The 21085-nt window shown below is 36.7% G+C and overlaps 1 protein-coding gene across 1 annotated transcript in view; it reads left to right on the top strand.

Moving 5' to 3' along the window:
• Nucleotides 1–3095: 3095 nt before the first annotated feature.
• The window catches only part of LOC122019663 (cinnamoyl-CoA reductase 1-like), a 31069-nt gene continuing 13079 nt past the window's right edge, over nt 3096–21085 (top strand). The window contains exons 1-2 of the mRNA XM_042577119.1: nt 3096–3305; nt 4779–4948. Of these exons, the coding sequence (XP_042433053.1) occupies nt 3179–3305; nt 4779–4948 (297 nt within the window). The 5' untranslated portion in view covers nt 3096–3178. The remainder of the gene's footprint in view (nt 3306–4778; nt 4949–21085) is intronic.

Genomic DNA, 21085 nt, shown 5'->3' with positions numbered 1-21085 from the left:
TTCATGATACTCAGACATATGCGATTTAATTTCTCCCACAACTGAAATTCAGTCATTTGCTTTATAGTGCTAGCAGTAGTCAGAGGTGCGGGATAATCATTCCTTAATACATAGTATGAGTTCATGCAGCCTAAGACTACGATCACGTATTCTTTCCATTCAACAAAATTTGAACTAGTTAATATTGGGATGTTATTAATGTTGGCAGTTACAGATTGCATTGAAATTAAAGAGAGAAATTTATTTAAACTCACAATTTTACTAAAGCTAAAAACATATAAGTAATATAAAATTATGCAAATAAAATAAAATTTTAAATGCATATAAATGGACTCTTTATGAGATACCAAGTACAACATAATGTGTCTTCCTTTGAGCTGACACATTATTTGTTAGTGATAATATCTAATATAACTCAAACTTTAAGTGACCAGATAATGTGTCTTCCTTTGGGTCGACCCATTGTGCGCATAATATGATACTTTATATGAGTTATATTTTGATCCATAGCTCACAACAACCTTAATCAGCCACATAATATGCATTCCTTTGGGTCGACATATTTTGTGTATGATCTGAACAAAATAATATTTTGTTCTATAATTGTAAGCTACCTTATGCATATATCTGACATAAAAGTAATCTTTCTTTGGGTCAATTACTTTTAGCATAAATATACGTCTACCAACATAAAATATACTAAACGTACCTAAGGTACATTCTTTTGGCCCGACACATTAGTTTAATTTAGTAGTAAATTGTGTGGATAGACTCAAGAAAATTCTAAAAATTTAATTCGAACAAATTATTTAATCAGCCTTAATAATACAAAATTAAACTTATTAATCGATTGATATTTTATGATAGTCGATTAGTATGATTCAATTGATTATCTCAATCGTTTTGAAAATTTATGATATGCCTATATGACCATATATAAAAATGTTTCTTAAGAAATTAAAATTTACTTTTTCTATAATTAAATAGTATTAATTTCTTCATGTAAAACTGTTTCAACGAAACAATATGCCTGTACTGTTTCAACGAAATAATTTTTTTTTCCCTTTATACTGTTTCATTTTTTTTCTTTTCAATGAAACAGTTTGTTTTTATAATGCATGAAACAGTCAAATACATACAAATACTCTTTCCCGTTGAAATAGTAGACGTAACCGTTTAGAGATAGCATTAAACCGTAATCGATTAAATCAAAATTTAATCGATTACTAATTCATCTGTCGCGAGTTTATGCGATAATCGATTAAGAAATTTTTTTAATCAATTATCATTAATTCTATTCGATATTTTAGGGTTGATAATCAAATTGGTAATCCTCGATTAAACTATAATCATTTCCTAAATTTTCTATATAAAGATTTCGATGATTAAATATAATTTATATTAGTAAAATCTAATCAAATATAAAACCCAAAAGATAAACAAAATCTTTAATTTTAAATCATGAAATCGATGAAACAGAGTATTGACTATGATACGAAGTAATAGTTCTTGTAAAAACCTAAGTCGCATGAACTCTAGACAATCAAAATAATAATTCTAATAGGACAACCAAGAACATATGAGCATGAATCTTCGTTTCATCGAGAACATGACATAAGAAAATAAATACATAAACATAATAGACAAGGAATCTGATTAAAGAGTCATATCCTTGTCTTTAGCGTCGTCGGTTTGATCTCTGTTAAAGAAGATGCAGCGGAAAGGAATGTCTTCCAAGAGACTTAGGGGATGACGATGCCGTAAAATTTTCTGTCAATGGAGAATAAGAAACTATGTCAAGATTATTCCCTAAGCCCTTGGGGGATCAACCCTATATATAGTGAACATCTATTATCAGCCCATCGATAATAATAGATATGAGACTATAAGTCTATATATATACTGAATACCTATTATTAGTAAATAGATGATAATAAATTCGGGACTTTAAATTCTATACATATGAGATCCACATTCAATTACCCGAAATTCACTAGACATAAGTTAGATCATTTTAAAGGGGTCGGACGTATTCACGTGCAATTTACAAATAAGCCCACTTAATAGGGATAATTATATTCAACAGATAAGTAATAGGTGGGGTGATTTTTACATGGAGTACAGGGATTTACATCCTGCCTGCCTTGTAATTTAACCCCATAATTTTATCCGACAATCAATGTATCACTTACTAACTGAACTTGTCTGTAGGAATATTTATGACAAACTATAATGTTATGTTTACTTGTAAGAGAGAGAGTGTTGAAAGTATTAATGAAAAATTTTGGTAGTGGAAAATTTTTATTGTTTATTTTATTAAAATTTTAAGGGAAAGAGAAATATAATTTATGATGATGTTAAGATTAAAATTGATTATTTTAAAATTAGACTGAAAATGGTAGATAAAAAAATTATATATATATATAAAATTATATTATATATAAAAATGGGGCATGCATTTTTTTTTAACTGATAAAATTACATTATGTAATTAAAAAAAAATTACACAGGTATCTTTTTTTAATAATAAAAACTTACACCACGATTTATCTTTAATCAAAATAAGGGTGTTTGATTGATGAGTTTTGAACAAGGAAATGAAATGATAATAAAAGATAGTGTTTATATTATGAGTTTAGGAATGACATTTTGGAAATGATTATTAGATTTATGAGAATCAATCAAACTCATATAATTTGATGAGTTTTATTTTCATTCCTATTCCTATTCCTATTCCACCTTACTATCAAACTCATATCCATAATAATTCCTATCATTTAATTAAATACCCCCAAAAAAATTTTCGTACCTTTCCGTTCTTTCCTACCGCTAGATTTATTTTATCCCTTCATCATTTACTTTTCCGGATAAACATAGGTACGCTTAGTGAGTGTACTCAAGTAATAAAATATTCAAAAGATAAATAAAAGATCAAAGTCCTCGAATTTGAATAGGAATTAAAAAAAAATAATACAAGGTCATTTAATTTGGACAAAAGACTAAAAAGTAGTATTAAAAATCAATAATTGAATGTCCACCACGAATAAAAAAATAAATAATAAAAAAATGTCCAATTCACTATTACCAGCTAATAAAGACCTCACCGGGCGCCACACACACGGAGCGAGTCCGTGGATGGTGGGCGGAAGAATCGAGGGAGAGTAGACTGAGGCGGAGAATGGATGCGGCAGCAGGAGCGACAAGGAGAGTTTGCGTGACTGGCGCCGGTGGTTTCATCGCCTCGTGGCTGGTGAAGCTTCTCCTCTCTAAGGGCTACATCGTCCATGGCACAGTGCGAGACCTAGGTACGCCCCTTTCTCTCTCATTGCACGCTTCGATTTAGGGTTCTTCGTGCTAGGTATTTTGATAGAGGGAATAAAAAGGTACGGAACAAGGTGCCTTAGTGGACGATCGGTCGCTGTTCCGGAAGATATTGAGCTCGATTGGACACTTTTTTATTTGGGTGGAAACACTGAGCGGATGGGTGAGGATGTTAGAGGAGCCAAGGAGGAAGATATCTGTTTATTTAGATTGCTAGATATCTTAAAAAGGATTGTGGCAAAAGGCGAAACGCTCGCCCCCAGCGCCCTTGCTGTACCCGACCCAAGGCCATCACGAGGGAGGTAAATCGCAGCATCCGAGCGAGCATGCGACGGATAGGGTATAATACGGAGATAGGAGATTTATTCCCCAACTGTCCCGAGGATCGACCCTGCGACCTCATTATGACAACACCCGTCACATACCAACTCGGATCTTAAAAAGGATGAATATACGATGGATGGAAGCCTCATCGCCATTTTGGTTGTGCAGTCTTAAGAACATATGGGAAACCGGATTAATCAGACATCCCTTTTGAACGCCATTTTAGTTCCAAATAATTTAGGCAGAAATCAACTGACTCTTCTTAGTCAAAATATCAAACGGTAACTTGTTCAAAATAATAATCACCCCTGATTTTTAAATCATAGACAACATGGCAAAGTTTTACTAGACGTGCCAAGCACGCAGGGAAGGCTAGACAAGCTGGTTAGGTCGAGTGGCTGGACCGTTGCAAGTGCACAAACTGACCGGGCGAGCAATGTGGCCTATTTGGGTTGATTCAATTCACCAAACTAAACTAATTGTATGGGGCTGAGTGGGTGTGATTGATTGGTTAGCTTGATCAACTTGGAAGAGATGGTCAAGACAGCAAAGTCGATTGGGTTTGTTGAGCCAATTGGGTCATATGAGTTGAGCAAACCGATAAGGCTAGGTGGGTTGTATGGATAAGTTGAGTCGTCGTGCGAGACACGCCACATGGACAGATTAGGTTGGTTGTGCCAGCTGGGTTGAACATGTTGAGTTGATTAGTCAGACCTATTTGGTCAAACATGATGATCAAATGGATCGAACTGAGTAGGTGGATCAAGTGAACGAGTGATCAGCCAATCGTGTTAGTTGGGTGTGGTGAGCACTCAACTCAACTCAACTCAACTCATGCTTATTCAAGTGCATGAAAGAGAAATGAATAAAAATAAAATAAACAACAACTAACCTTTTTATCTATCCAGCTATATTTTTCTCCATTTTTCATTCTTTACTAAATATCCCTCGATCAAACAATTCCAGAATCTACCAAGTTATTTTCTTTTATCAACTTCTTCAGTTTTTGTTAGCATTAATGCTTGTGTCGAGCTGCTTCTTCTTCTTCCCTGTATGCAATTATGTAAAGTAGCTGTTTTACCTTTCTGGTTTTGAGTTGTTCTGGCTAAATTTTGATTTTAATTTCGATACAGGTGATAATAAAAATGCACACCTGAAGGAGTTGGAGAATGCTTCTGCAAATCTGCAATTATTTAAGGCAGACATGTTAGACTATGATTCTGTACGATCAGCAATAGCTGGATGTGAAGGAGTCTTCCATGTTGCTTGCCCTGTTCCCTCAACGAGATCACTCAATCCAGATGTGAGTTTATTTTTTATATTCATTGACTCCTATCACTCTATTAGCTTTTTTTAGCACACTAAAAATGCATTAACATCACATGCTTTTGCATTGATGATATGTTATAATAGACAATGAATAGAACAGGAGTTTTATAATGAATAATTATTCTTATGTTTGGTTGGTTTGAATGTTGATAGGGATTTGTTTTTATAATGATAAAATATCCATATGCAAAATGTTTTATGAGTCTCCTCTAATTCACATGATTAGTTTGATATGGCCGATCTACCTTGTCCTAGCAGGTTTGTTCGCCTCCCATTTAATTGGCTCATATGGCCAAACAACCTCGATCTGGCTAGACTGTTTTTTCCAACTCATTTGGCCCATGTGACCCAACTAATGTGTCCTCTTGACCTAACTAACTTAAATGGCTTGCTTGGCGCTTGGTATAGTTCATTCAACTAGACCTTTCTAACCCAATCAGTCCATTCAACTTGACTCGCTTGTCCCAACATGTCCATTGATCTATTGGCTCTATCGGCCATCTAAGCATGATTGGCTCAACCAAATCGTTTCTCCAGCGTGACTAGGTTATCTTTCTGACCAACCCATCTGACCTGCTTGATCTGACCTAACTTGATTGATTGGCACACTTGATGGTCAGCCTGATCATTTCGAGGTCCATTTGCTCCATATTAATAATATATATTTTTAAGCGGTCGAGTAAAGTAAGAATATTTATTATTTGACGAATAGAATAAATGAGAAATAACTACTTCCGAAATAGAATAAGGAATAAATATTTCTTATGAATAAGGAATCACATTTTGTTGGAATTAGCATTTTAAGTACATATTTGGTTAATACTTATTTTTTTGAAAATTCATAAACTAGTTATTTCTATGAATCAGAATCAAAGGGACCAAATCACTTTAGATTCATACTTAGAAGGTCAATAATAGAAGTTATACATCTTCTCAAGCAACTAATTGACAAATATTAGAAATAGAAATAAGATTTACACATGGTATTTATTAACCTAGAAAACATTTATGATAAAGTCTCAAAAGAAATTATATAGAGAATTTTAGAAAAGAGAGGTGTTAGCGTGACATATATTGAACTAATCAAAGATATGTATGAGGATATGACAACAAGAGTGAAGGCTTTTGGTGGATTAATCAAAACATTTCCCATAAAAATAGAATCACAGATCATCTCTAAGTCTCTATCTTTTTCGCTAATCATAAACAAACTCATTTCGACACATCCAAGACACGGTACCGTGGAACATGCTGTTTGCAGATGATATTGTTTGGTTAGATGAGACATGTGAAGGAGTAAATGCTAATCTCGAATTTTGACGGGAACATGGGAAGCGAAAGATTTTAGGCTTAGTTGTAAAAAAGATAGAATATATGAAATTTTTAATAATATTAGACATAATGAAATAATTGTTAAGATAGAAGATGATGAGTTGTCTAGAATTGAGAACAAGTATTTAAGTTTATTTTTGTAAAAGGATGGAGGAATTGAGAGACATGTTTTACATAAAATACAAGTAGGATGATTGAAATAGAGGAAAACTTCGAGTGTTCTATGTAATTGTAGAGTAACCTTAAAACTTAAAGGAAAGTTTTACAAAGTAGCAGTTAAACCTGCTATGTTATATGAAGTTGAATATTGGGCTATGATTAAACAAATGAGCAAAATATAAGAGTTGCAGTGATGATGATGTTAAGGTGAATGTGTAGATATTCAAGGATGGACAAGATAAGAAATGAGAGCTGATCCTGTCTGAGAAGCTTGACAAAATGGAAAGCTAGGGAGAGGACTTACTATTGATGAAGAAGAACACCTGTGGACTCCCGATCCGAGAAAACCAAAGCGGATCTGGAAGAATAAAGTCACAGAACACCTCCTTGTGCAAAGACCCCAGGACAGAAGGAAGGATCCTGTGAAAAATACCAAGATCTGGAGCTCCGACGACTTCCTGCGCACAAGAGACCAACCAACATTATCGTCAGTGACCTAAGACCGGGGTGGGAATCCCTAGCTAGACCCTCCGACGCTCAAGTCAGTGATCTCTCATAGTGTGGAAGGAAGAAAGAAAAAAGATGAACAGTGATTGAAATTAGGGTTTGTAATGGATAGTTGTGAGTGTGGTGAGCGTAAGCATACCTGACCAACGGAGAGAATTCCCCTTTTTATACCACTTCATATAACCTCCGTAGTCATGAAATATGCCCCGGTTTGTTATAATTTGTTATGAGATGACGTAAGCCATGTACTTGCAGAAAATAACTTTTAAGGAATCTTTTTTGTACCCCAAATGTACCTTTTTTGTCGCCTAGTGCCTGTAGAAGAGTCTAGAAACATTCTTCCCGCCAAATTAGTAAACCTGTTATACAATCACATACTACAGATATCTTCATTAAGTTATTTGTGAATATTCTTGAAATATTTGTTTTCGCCTTGTCTTATAAGTTATATGGAGATATATTTATCGTCCCTACCTGCTTACCTTGTTTTTTATTATGCTATAGACAGTCCGATCTTATACTATGATTTGTATCGGATGGAATTAAACCTAAATTATTTCTGGGCGAGTTACTACTATTGTTCAACATATGTCCTAATCGTTCGATTATAGATCTTGTAAGACCTTGTATCTTTTCACAACCAGGCGATCATATAAGCCCGCCCAATGCTAATATACATCCAGATGTACTAATCTAAACAATCTTGGTTTATCTATCTTAAACGTGTAAACCTAGTCGATACTTGATCCATCTTTCTTAAGGTCTTATTCCGGTCGATATTGACCTATTTTCCTTAAGCATATTATTCTGACCGATATTGACCTATTTTCCTTAAGCATATTATTCCGACCGATATTGCCTATTTTCCTTAAGCATATTATCCCGACCGATATTGGCCTATTTTCCTTAAGCATATTATCCCAACCGATATTGCCTATTTTCCTTAAGCATATTATCCCGACCGATATTGGTCTATGTTCCTTAAGCATATTATCCCGGTCGATATTGACCTATTTTCCTTAAGCTTGCTATCCCGGCCTATATTCATACTTGCTTAACTCTGCTATCTCTTTTCCCCTTTTCATCGAGGACCTACTAAACCTAACCCATATCACTAGCCTTCACTTCAAGTCGCGACTCTGCCATGACCACTGCAGTAAACACGTGACCTTCTCTATAGTAGTCCTCGTGACTTCTGATACAACAATCCCGTGAACCCAAGTACAGTGATCCCATGAGTCTTTTGACCCTTTAAATAGGGCTGTGATCCTCCTTTCCTTCTTCACTTGCCTCAGTTCTTTTCCTCCTTGTTCGCCTCCCCTTACCGAGAGTATGGCTTTAGACCCCCTTTTCTGGGGGCAATCCTTGTTGGACAAGGCGAAATTTATAGATAAAGCTGCCCAAGTTTTGGATCTAGTTAACTCTCTGGCACGAGAGCTGGAGGTATTTCTGTCGGTTACCCAGTTTCAAGTACGGTCGGGAACGACCTTGAGGAACAAAGTTCATCGAGATCTAGAACTTCAAGCCAAAGAAATGACTGCTTTGCAGGCTCAACAGGCTTCAGAGGTGTTCACGTTAACTAGGGAGGTTCACATAACTAGCCTGTTGGCGTCACGATGGCAGCAAGGCCCAGGTCGTCTGCAGGCTAAGGTGGACGCTCTGGAAGCAGAGCTCAAAATGTTCAAGCAGGAAGTGGATTGTTCTGTGACATGTCCGAGGGGACTTGAACAAGATTGCACCTCCTTTGTCCATGAGATCACTCTTTTTCCTACTTTCTCCCGGGCGTAAAAGAACGCACTAGCTCTTCTAAACGAGGAGGGGGAGGGCAATTCCGTTGGATGATAGATTTTTGATCCTACCCTCATACCAGGTAAAATATTTCCACTTCTTCGACTTGGTGGGGTTTACCTTTAGCTGGGTTGAAGTTTTCTAAGAAGTTTGAGAGCTCATGTTTCAGCGGGCTTCCCTTCAAGTCTAGCCGAAGGAGGTGTCAGCCGACTGACTAAACATGAGTTTATGTTTAGTTGAGTTGCATAGTTTGGGCAATATTACATGCTCGATCAGGCTTTGCCTATTGAGTATATGTGAAACTTATTTGTTTTTTACTTAATTGATGATATACTTCGAGCTATATAAGGCTAAATGCCTCAAATGCAATCGATATGTTATACTCAATCAAACCCTTTTGACCTTGGTTGATATTAACCTGTCTATGGTAAACATGTTATCCCGGTTGATATTAGCCTGTCTATTATAGACATGTTATCCTGGTCGATATTAACCTGTCTATTATAAACGTGTTACCCCGACCAATGTTAGCCTGCGTTTTATAGTTATATTAATTCAGACAGTGCTTCACGCATGACTGACTATTATTATTTCTTATTTTCGGTCTTCGACCCGGGATCTGTCAAATCTAATCCATCCTTCTTTATTACACATAGTAAACTACGCCATTTTTCTAGAATTTCCTTGATTATGATTGGCTTTTCAACGGTAAGAGAATGTTGGAGGCGCGCGACGAGGCACCATCAACCCCTACATGATTCGATTTGTCGCGTCCATCATAAATGCCCATTTATGGTCATATGACGCGTGTCTTTTCTCATCTTCTGTGTAACACCAGCGTCTGCACGCTTCTATAATCAACGGTGTTTGTTGCAAAAAGGTACTCTAATATGACGGTTATTATATGTTCTTTCAACCCTAAACCCTTCATCTTCTTGTCGACTTTGTTCCTTTTTCCTTACCTTCGCGTTTCTTCTTCGCTGTAATCTTTGATCAATCCTCGCGCTCACCGTCTTCCAGTGATCTTCTCTCTTAACTTTCAGTAAGTAACCTGTTGTTTTGTTAACCCTTATTTCTATCTATGGCTGAAGAAACGATTGCCCCCCTGGTATACTCAAATTTCATCCTCTTTCAACAAGGATGCTCGGCTTGCTATTCGTAGGCAATATGAAATTCCTAGGGAATATGACATCATAATTCCTAAACCAGATGAGCATCCTCACCATCCTCCTGCTAACTGTGTAACTTTCTTTAGGGATCAGTTGATAGGGGGTTTAAGGTTTCCCATTCCTCCTTTTTTGATTGATGTAAGCCAATACTTTGACATTCCTCTTCAATAATTTGTGCCTAATGCCTTTCGTTATTTGTGTCGCATATACATGTTGTTTCGTACATTTAATATTCCTCCTACTCCTCAAAATGTTTTCATGTTTTTCTATCCAAAGGTAGCAGAGCCAGGTGTTTTTCTTTTCCAATCTCAGACTAAGATGATCCTTTTTGATGATGTGCCTTCTTCTCTTAAAGCCTGGAAATTTCGCTTCTTCTTTATAAAGTTTCCGGGACCTATTCCTTGGTCCCATGCTTGGAGATCTTCTTTACCTCCTTTACCTGATATCAAGGAGTTTCATCTTCACCCTTCTTTTCCTCTTTATTGTGAAAAGTTGCTATGTTGTCGTCTTTCTATCACTAAATAGCTGCGGAGCGATCTTCTGTATCTGTTTGGTTTCAGCCCAGTCAAATATAAGATACACGACTCCTTAAGTAAAATTCTGTTTCTTCTTCTATAAATTTTTACTAACTAAAACATTTTCTTCCATTTTGTATAGTGGTTGGTTTTTATGCTGCTCTGATTGATGAAGAACTACGTCTGGAAGAGGCCGAACTTCATGTTAAAGAGCAAGAGCTTCTTGCTGCAATCAATCCGCCATCTTCAATTGGAGCTTCGGTTCCTCTGGTTGAAGCTTCTAGCTCTCAAGTGGCTCCTGAAGTTCTTGAGGTTCTTTCGGTAGGAACTCCTGCTGTCCCTTTGCCAACTGTTTCTTCATCAGTGGCTGTTGCTTCTTCACCAGCCACTTCCCTTTCCGTTATTGAGCTTACATCCCCTATAAGCTCAGGAAAATCCCTTGTTGAAATTGCCCTTAGCAAACGCCCAGGACGCAAACTCACTAGAGCCCCCTTTTTAAAAGGAGACTCATTCTTCCTGCTGAAGAATTACTCTCAGAAGGTTTTGCTTCCGCTACTCTTTCTTCTGCCGAGTCTACTTGGGCTGATTTCTATCCTTCACTTATTTTTTCTTCTTGTTCCTCTTCTAGCAATATTGCCCCTGGCCAAGGTTCTAAAATTCGCTAGGCGCTAGTTGGGCGGCAGACCAGTGCCTAGCGCTTGTTTCATGTGGACTGTGGACAATGTTATATGTAAATCTAAATGTTGTCTTAAACAATTTCATAGCAATGAAGATCTAACTATGTATGCTGAAATAAATACATACTTTCCAATACCAAAAAATGAACATGCAGTAAGTTATCATAATCATATAGTAAACAGTAGAACATTGGAAAATAGTAGCAATAGTTCAATTCAAGATTACAATGCATTGTGAACTAGTAACCACTAAGCAAAATATAATTGTTAAATAACATAAATCATGTCTTAACAAAATGAGTTCAAAATTACACAACTAATAATATCTCATAGACTCATAGTTATTCTGCTTCTTCTTCTCCATAATTTTCAATAACTTGTTCTTCATCGGATATAAACTCAATATCATTATTGTGATCCTCGTCTTCTTCTTCGGATTCAAAATCATCTTCATGGAGTTCTCTCACTCTGGAGCTTCTTCGGGGTTGTAGATTTTCATTTGCTCCACTTGCTTCATCAACCATTTGCCAAGTGAGCCCGGAACCTAGTTCAACTTTATCATCTTCCCCACCATCCACAATCCAACCTTGTGCATTTGAAGCATCTTTTGCAAGAAGGACATCAACATTTCTTTCTTTTTCTCTTTTTTGTTTGTTCAACAATCTAGCATTAAATTGGACAAATACTAGATTGTTCAACCTGTTGGCATCCAACCTATTTCTTTTCTTTGGGTGAATCTAAAAAAACAGAGAAAGTAAATACTAAAGTTAGTACCTGAATATACAGTATAGACGTTAAAAATTATAACTAATTTAATTAAAGAGTAGACTGAAAGTGTAAAACTTACTCCTTCAAATGTACTCCAATTTCTTTCACACACAGATGAACTTGTAGTTAATGAAAGTATCCTCAATGCCACCCTTAGCAAGTTAGGTGTGTGAGCACCGTATGTACTCCACCATGCACATGGATCAAATGTATCATCATTTTTTTCACATGCTTTTGCTGCCAATGTTTTTCCAAATAACCCAGTCTTATTTCTATATTTTGGAAATTCCTTGTTAATAATTGTATCTTGTAAATCTAACTCATTGGCATGCAAAGTTTCCATGCATTCAAAAATCCCCATCACGACCTCCTTATAAAGAGCAATCGAACTATCTTTGTAGTAAAAATAAGGATTCAACAAAAATGCAGTGGTATGCAATGATGTATCAAGTCTATCTTTCATTTTTGACTCAATAATGACTATGATAGGTTGATAATTTGATTCCACGTTATTCAGAGCCACCTTGATATCTTCTTTAGTTTGAAGAAGCTCCCCATATAGAAACCCCATCGATGGCTTTCTATCTCCATCTACCAATCGAAGAACTCTTACCAAAGGAGCAAATATTTTCAAACAAAGTGTTACACCATTCCAAAAACTCATGCTCATCACTGTAGAGTAAGCCAATTTTCCTTTGTTTGTTTTTGACCATTTACATTTCTCTCACATATCATTTGTAAACATGGCCCTTAAACTAGCTTTTTTTTCAATCAAACTTTGCAATGTGAGGAAATTTGATGCAAACCTGGTAACTCCTGGCCGGACTATGTCTCTTTTCTTCGTGAAACTTCTCATCAATGATAAAGTCTTATGGTGAGCATAGATGAAAATGGTAAAAGCCTTGGACTGCTCAATCACCTTTTTATATCGTGGAAGTTTGCCAATATTTTCAAGCATGTGATTAATAGTGTGAGTTGCACATGAACTCCAAAAGATCCCGGGTCGTTTTTCTCTCATCAATTTAGCTGCAGCCATATTGTTGGTGGCATTGTCTGTAACAATCTGAACAATATTCTGAGCTCCTACTTGTTCAACACACTTGTCAACATACTCAAAAATAAGTTCAGCTGTATGTGCCTCTTCTGAAGACTCCTTAGACTCTAAAAATGTAGTACCCTCCTTGCAATTAACACACAAATTTAAGATGCTTCTTCTTTTTCTATCACTCCATGCATCTGTCATGATCGAGCATCCATTCTTTGCCTATTCTTCTTCATGTTTCTTCAGCAATTGTTTTGTTCTTTCAACTTCGGCTTTCAATAGTGGCTCCCTAAGTTGATATTGAGTTGGAGGCTTGAATCCTGGTCCAAATTGACCCATTGCCTCCATTAGTTGCTTGAAGCTATCATTATCAACAGCATTGAATGAGATTCCATTTTCATAAACCCAGCCTCATTTATATTTTTTTGCCGAAGTACTTTACTTCCACTAGAGCCTGCATTTTCTGGAGCAATTGCCGATGCATATCTATCCATAGGGCCAAGTGGAAGAGGTTTTTTAACTCCATCCATCCCTTCAATTTCAAGACCTTCTTCTTCATCTACGGAAATAGCCACTTATGCTCTACAACATTGTTCTTCCATTATTTTATTCTTCTTTCCGTTCCTCCCTTCTAAAATAGTCTGTTTGCACTTATTTTTGTCTTCTTGAGATGCTTTTCGACAACCCGATACATTTCCAGGTATATCTCCAATGTGCTCCTTTATCCTATACACTCCTCCTGACATTGTTTTTCCACATAACTTACATTTAATTTTGTCGAGGTTCTTAGGATCAATCAATATTCCAAACTCCCATTCGATGTCATTTGATTTTCTTCTAAGAATTCCAGATTCGGGTTGAGTGACAGATGCTGTCGAAGATGGATTGCTTGCCATTGATAACAAATAATCTGAAGGAAAAAAAATTATATATAACAATACATAATATGATAATAAAATTTAATTATACCATACAAATATACAATACAAAATAATGAAAATATGAAATATAACATTAAGTCATTAACAAGTCTAGAATATTTTTTTATATATCTTAATCTAATTAATAAAATTTATTAGATATTTGTTTAAATAAATTTAATTTTAAATATATTTTTTATATTATTAAATCTGTTATATACTTATATATAAATTAATAATATTTATTAGAATTTTTAAAATTTTAATTTAATTTTCATATTTTAAAAACTGATTTATATAAATTACTAATATTTATTAGAATTTTTAAAATTTTAATATATTTTTAATAATTAATATTTATAAATCCGATTAATATACATTTATAATATATAAAATTTATAAATATGATTTATATAAATTAATAATATTTATTAAAAATTTTAAAATTTTAATATAATTTTAATATGTATAAATCCGATTAATATAAATTTATAATATATAAAATTTATAATTTATAAATAATTAAATATGATTTATTAATTTATTAATATGTATTATATGCTTTTTAATTTTAAATATTTTTATATTTTTAAATCTGATAAAGTGATAAATGATAATATTTATTATAATTTTTTAAATATGTTAATATATAAATTAATATTTAATATTATTTATTTAAAAAATTAAATATATTATTTATATATTTAAATATGATTATATAAATTAATAATGGTTATTAGAATTTTATATATAATTTTATATATTTAAATTTGTTTTATATAAATTAATAATATTTATTATAAAAAAGATAAATTTTAAATATATTTAATTGGGATCTTAATTTTATTAGGATTTATGAACTCAACTTTATTATTAAAATTATTCTCGTTAGGAGTTAGAAATTGTTTTAATTTATTAAATCTAAAAAAATTTAAAAAATAAAAAAATAACACTGAAAACGCGTCTCTTTGGCGAGTCTCGCGACTCTCGCGACGGCGCGGACGCCATGGGCCGCCACCGGCGGTTCGCGGGAGGGCTCCGGCGTTGCCGGAAGCTTCGCCGGACGAGTCCGATGCGTCCGGCGAAGCTTCCGGCAGCGTCTGACACCTGCGATGCGGCCGGTGTTGCCGCGACGAAGATTTGAGAAACAAAAAACGGGCGATGAAACAAAAATGAACGGAAACAAAAACTTACCGCAAGCAACGCGATCAGGGAAGACGAACAGCCGAGGCGATGAAACGAACGCCTACGAACGCCTGGCAAATACCTAAAAATCGGATTTAACATGCCTTAAAAAGCTTGGTCCGCCGAGCTTGCCGAAGCCCGTCGAAGCCCGCGGAGGACCGCCGAGGACCGCCTAGGCGGCCCAGCCGCCTAGGGCTTCCGCCTCGCTGGTTTCCGGCGCGGCATCCTGCCGCACAGCGCCTAGGGCGTAATTTCGAACATTGCCCCTGGCAGTACTTCTTTTACCTTTTCCGTATCTGTTTCAGAATCGGGGTCTGTACCTATTTCATCCTCTTCTTATTTGGTTTTTGCTCCCCCTTCTATTCCAATTTCCTCTTTTTCCACAACTTCATCTTCTATCCCCGTTCTTCCTATATTGTTGGGAGGTTCTTTCACCACTGCTCGGGAGGAAATTCACCCTCTCTTTGAAGAGCTTACCCCTCCCGAGACAATCGATCAATTCTCTCATGAGGAAACCAAGGTATATTTGCTATTACTTATTTATTATTTATCCTTGATTATTTTATGACCCCTTATTATATTCTTAGCGATGGATAGCCAATATGGGTCTGGCTCGACTAATGCATAATTTATATTATGAGAACGAGAAGCTGAAACAACAAGTTGTTGAGATGTCCTCTACCACACTTTCAGAAGAATTTAAGAAACAATATGAAGCTAACTTAAGAGCTTTCAGTCTCAATTTAAATCGGCTACATACTTCAACACTGAATTATCTTCCAAATTAGAGAAGCAGATTGCTGAGACCAACAAACTGAAATCTAATTACGAGTCCACCTTGGCTGACAAACTCAAAGCTCTACAGTTGAAGGATGATGAAATAACTTCTCTAAACACTTCCTTGAATACAGCTAAAACAAAGACCTCCACAAAAGATGTTGAACTGAGGTCTTCCCAGACAGCTCTGGTTGAGTACAAAGCTGGTGAAGATGATCGCTTTAAGGATCGGGCCACGATCCTAATCAGATCTACTGAATTCAACAGACCTATTGTAAAATCTATTTTGGCAGCTTATACTGCCGGAGCTGAGGGAGCTATTAAGCAGTTACAGGAGCAGGGCTTCCTATCTCGTGATCCTCCCCCGAACTTCTTGGATCGACGCAAGCTAATTGCTAATTGTCTTGACGATCTGTTTCCTCAACTATCTATAGAGTAACCTTTTTTACTTTAATTCTGATTATTGTAAAGTTAACTATGACTTGCTATGATAATTCTTATCATAAACTGGTTTATTTGTGAAAGGTTAATCTTTTTGTGTTAATGAATTCATCTGACCAATTGGTTTGTATGCTTATTTCATGCTTTTATTTATATATATATATATATATATATATATATATATTTGTATTTGTGTTAAAATTATTCTTCCTCTGCTATCAAACTTGTTTTTTTTTTTTTTAAAATTTACGGTGGTTTGCTGTTCCCTTCCTAAATTTATCCCCTTTTCATAACTAGCTCTTCATCCTTATCCTTATCATATTTACTGATCTATTATTATTTACACAAGGACCTAATTTTTACCAGTATATTATAACATCATCAATCTTGACCAATTTACTGTAGCATCATCAATCTCGACCGATTTACTATTGCATCATCAATCTCGATCGATCTACTATAGCATCATCAATTTCGACCGGTCTATTATAACCTTCTCAATCTCGACCGGTCTATTATAACCGATCAATTTACTGTTATGTTTGCAATGATCGCCTGGTGCCTCATACTTAACCAAATTTTGTTCGATCTAATATAGTCCCTTATAATACTCTCAATCTTGACTGGTTTATTATAACTGGTCGATTTATCCTTATGTTTATAAATATCGTTCGGTATTTTATACTTAACCAGATTTCGTCCGATCTGGTATACTCGTACGGGGTTATTGTTTAGTCAAACAAATAGTTTTGAGCTACTCGATCGTCCTTATACCTGACCGATTTTCCTCATATCTCTTTGATTCTTTAAGAATTAAGTGCAGAGAGAGAGAAGAGAGAAAAACTTGTCGCGTTTTCCGAGGATGATTGCTAAGCTTACCTTCCTTTCCTTGGGATTCAACCTTCTTTTTGAATTTGATCCCTTTCTTTTTTGTACCTAAGTTTTTCACAAATTATTATTGATCTTCGGGTTTCTTCTCTTTCCAGTTTTCCCCTATCTTTTTAAGGATTTTTGGTATAGGGCACAGAAGAAGGGCAAAGATTTAAGACGCTCATTTTTTTTTTCCCGACTATTCCTTCTTCTTCCTTTGTTCACCTTCCTTCTGCTATTCAGCCATGGCCACTCCTTCCCCAGCGTGGTTTATTTCGTGTACTTCTAGCCTTATCGATTCAGAAGAAGTGGAATTGCAAGCGAACTATGGTTTTCCTTCCTATATGGTTCGTCCTACTTCTCAGAATGGTCCGCATCTTACTCCTTTAGGAAGTATATCGATCTTCTAAGCTCAAGCTTTACAAGGTTTCCGATTCCCCCTTCATCCTTTTTTCGCCGATGTTAGTATCTATTTCGATATTCCCCTTAATCAGCTTATTTCTCAATCTTTTTCTATCCTTGTGGGTTTTGTTGGGGTATCTAAACTACTAGATTTCCATTTATCCCCTCGTCTTTTTCATTACTTCTTCATTTCTCAACAAGTAGACATTGGTGTTTTTAAGTTTCGTTCTCGCCTTAAAGCTATTTTGTTTAGTGGGATTCCTCCTTATTAGGAATGACGTCATAAATTTTTCTTTATGCGTCTCCCTTCTCCTCCTCCTTTTCCTATTGCCTGGATACATAATCTCCCCCCCTCCTGGTTTCTAACACTGACAACCTTCTCATTGATCCTTATGTCTCTTTCGCCTTATCTAAGCTAAAGGGGGCTAAATTTTGCTTACCGGCCTTGATTGTGGAGGGTCTAATGTTTCCTTTTGGAATAAGCCCCATCGAAACCCCCTTGGAGGTCTCTTTTGGTATGTTTAGATATTCTTGACTATGTTTATTATCCATTTGTTAATTATTTTCTATAATAACACCTAATTCTCATATTTCAGCTGATGTTCTTCTACTTGCTTTCATGTAAAAGAATACAATTATGACCAAGTCTTTTTTGAATAAACTTGGAGAAAAATTGCTACAGGCTCGTCGAGCTAATCCTACTACCTCTACTCTGAGTTTGTTATCTAAGGAAGAACAAGCAGCGGAAGTTGCTGCTTCCCTGGAAGAGGAAGAGGAAGAGGAACAACCTTTTGTTGCCATATACAAGAAACCCAGGCTTACTGAGGAAGTTCTCTTTCATGACACTTTTGGTACTTTTGTACAAATCCCCATTGTTCCTTCAGCTATTTCTTATGAGATAGGTAAGGCACCAATGCTCCCTACCCATATTATCTCCAACCTTTCTCTTAATATGATGAGACCGAGTCTACTTATTCCTTCCTCTTCTACTATTATTTCAGTTATTTCTGCCTCCCAGGTGGCTACTACTGCTTCTGCATCCTCTCAACCTCTTCCTTTGACCTTATCTCCCCTGGCCTATGGACCACGAGCTAAAAGAACACCCTGCAGAAGATCTTCTCCGAGCCCATTGCCATCAACTGTTCGTGCCACAACAACTGACTCCACTTCCCTTGCTTTGCCATCTTCCATTCCATCTGGCTCTTCCTCTGTTGCTCCCAGTTCTACTACTTCCTTCCTCTTTTACCCGACCTCCTTCACCTTTTGTCCCTACTTCTCTTTTTAGACAAGCTTTTGGTCTGCCCTCTCAATTGGGACAAACTTCGGATCCTCCTAATTTCGGCTCTATACAGCTTCAGGGCCCATTGGCCGAATCTTGGCTACATAGCCAAGAGCTATTAAAGGGCATGAGTATTTCAAATCGCGTTGACAGTCACAACCGTCAAGCTGCTGCTGTAAGCATTTTTAACTATATATTATTAACTTCTTATTATTCCCTCTAATTACGTTATTATTTTATTTAGTTCTTTGCCTCAAGTTTTCATCTAGAGCAGCTGCTTATTACTTTGGAAAGGGACAATAGCAAATTAAGGGCTCAAGTAGAGGCACTGAAACCACTCTTCCTCCTTCTCATATTGATCTTACTCAATCACGAGAGAGGATAGCTTTGTTGGAACCCCAAGGTTGTTTTGGTGTGATCAACAAGTTAAGTTAGGTCCTGTGTTGTTCTAACCTTGTGTTTAAGTGTGCAGGAGCTTAGGAACACAGGTAGTCGAGCGGAAGACGCAGCTAGCGAGGACGGCAGTCTGAGGGACGAGGTGCTGCGGAAGAGTACACCGGGGGACGAGAAGGAAGTGTGCGGTGGTTCCGAGGGACGAAAGCCGGAGCGGAAGATTGCTCGGGGAGCAAGAGACGTAGCTAGCGAGAAGGACGGCACGCGGTGCGTCTGAGGGACGAAGACTGCGGATGAGTACGCCGGCAGATGAGAAGGAAACACGTAGCAATTCCGAGGGACGAGAAGTCGGAGGGAAGCCCGCTCGAGAAGACCAGAAGTTGGGCTCGGGTGAGCCCTTTTCCGGATGGCAGAGATCACCCAACTGAGGCGAAAAAAGTCAATCGGAGTTGACTTAGGGTCCGGGGTGCCCGGAGCAGCCCGGGGCGCCCGGGGTGCCCGGAGCAGCCCGGGGCGCCCGGAACCCCTTCGGGTGCCCAGACCAGCAGTTTTGACCAGGGCGCCCGGAATCCTTCCAGGCGCCGTGACCAAGGTTATAAATATTGCCTTGGTTCAGAAGCTTTTTAATGAACTCAGAACTGTAAATCCAACGTTTGTGCGCTTTAGAGATTTAGTTGAGCTTCTTTCTTTTTGTACGTCAACGCTGTAAGAGGCTTCTCTGCCTGAAGGAGATTGATATTGGGCTTAATCTTCCTTGGATTAACAACCACATCGGTTGTAACCAAGTAAACACTCGTGTCTCTTATTTAATGTTTTTAATTTACTGCTTAATCTATTTATGCAAGTGTTAGCTTAAAGAGTTCGAGGAAGGGTCGTTTGTTTTGATTTTGCAGGATATCCAACAACCCCCCTTCCAGCCGGCCGCAACGGTCCTATAAGTGGTATCAGAGCCGAGACGTCTCAGAAGGATTAACCGCCGTCTGAAGCAACAAAACGATGGCCGGAGCTAGCGACTATCCACCAGCATTTGAGGGGGAGTTTGCCGTTTGGAAACAAAAAATGGAGGTATATTTAAATTTAGATTTTGGTATTTCTTTAATAATGAAATTTGGTTATGAAGAACCGAAGAACGCTTACGGAGAAGAAATCGATAAACGTCTCTGGACCACGTCTCTGGACCCACAAGCAACGTGAGGAGTTTATAGCAAACACGCGAGCTAAATTTCACATTCTAACTGTAATACCAAATGAAAATATCAATAGAGTCGAATAATACAAAAGCGCAAAAGAACTTTGGGAGAAGTGCTTAAAGCTCTACGAAGAACATTTGGAAGCCGACAACTCAATGGACATCAAGCCGCTGACAGAACAGTCCGAGAATGAAGTAACTACCGAGACAGCCGAACTCCATCCCGAAGATACAGAAAGCTAATCCCAGATGAGCACCGATAAAGGGGGAGAGATTTCAGAAGAAAGTAACTCGATAGGGGGAGAATCAACTGCTGACAAGGTAAGTCAGGTATGGTCTCCACCTTCTGAACAAGTGATTAACTCATCGAAAGAATTCCTCGAATCGCAAAATGCTTTGACAAAAGATTATTACGAATCACAAATTATTTTGTCAAAAGAATTTTGCAAATAAGAAATATTGTCGAAAACTTTCTTCGAATTTCTTTTCGAATTACAAATTATTTTCTCGAAAAAGTTTTGCGAATTAGAAATTGAGTCATCGAAAAAGTTTTTCGGATTAAGAAATCTGAATCAATTCCTGCAAATTAGAATTTTTGTTAAAAATTTCTTGCAAATTACAAAATATTTCTTCAAACGAATTTTGCACATTGCCGAAATAATTTTTACAAATTATATTGTCGAAAAATTTTATCAAGT

Source organism: Zingiber officinale, chromosome 9A, assembly GCF_018446385.1.
Source record: "Zingiber officinale cultivar Zhangliang chromosome 9A, Zo_v1.1, whole genome shotgun sequence".
Taxonomy (NCBI): domain Eukaryota; kingdom Viridiplantae; phylum Streptophyta; class Magnoliopsida; order Zingiberales; family Zingiberaceae; genus Zingiber; species Zingiber officinale.
The sequence above is the reverse complement of the archived record's forward strand: the minus strand, read 5'-3'. Positions and strand labels throughout refer to the sequence as shown.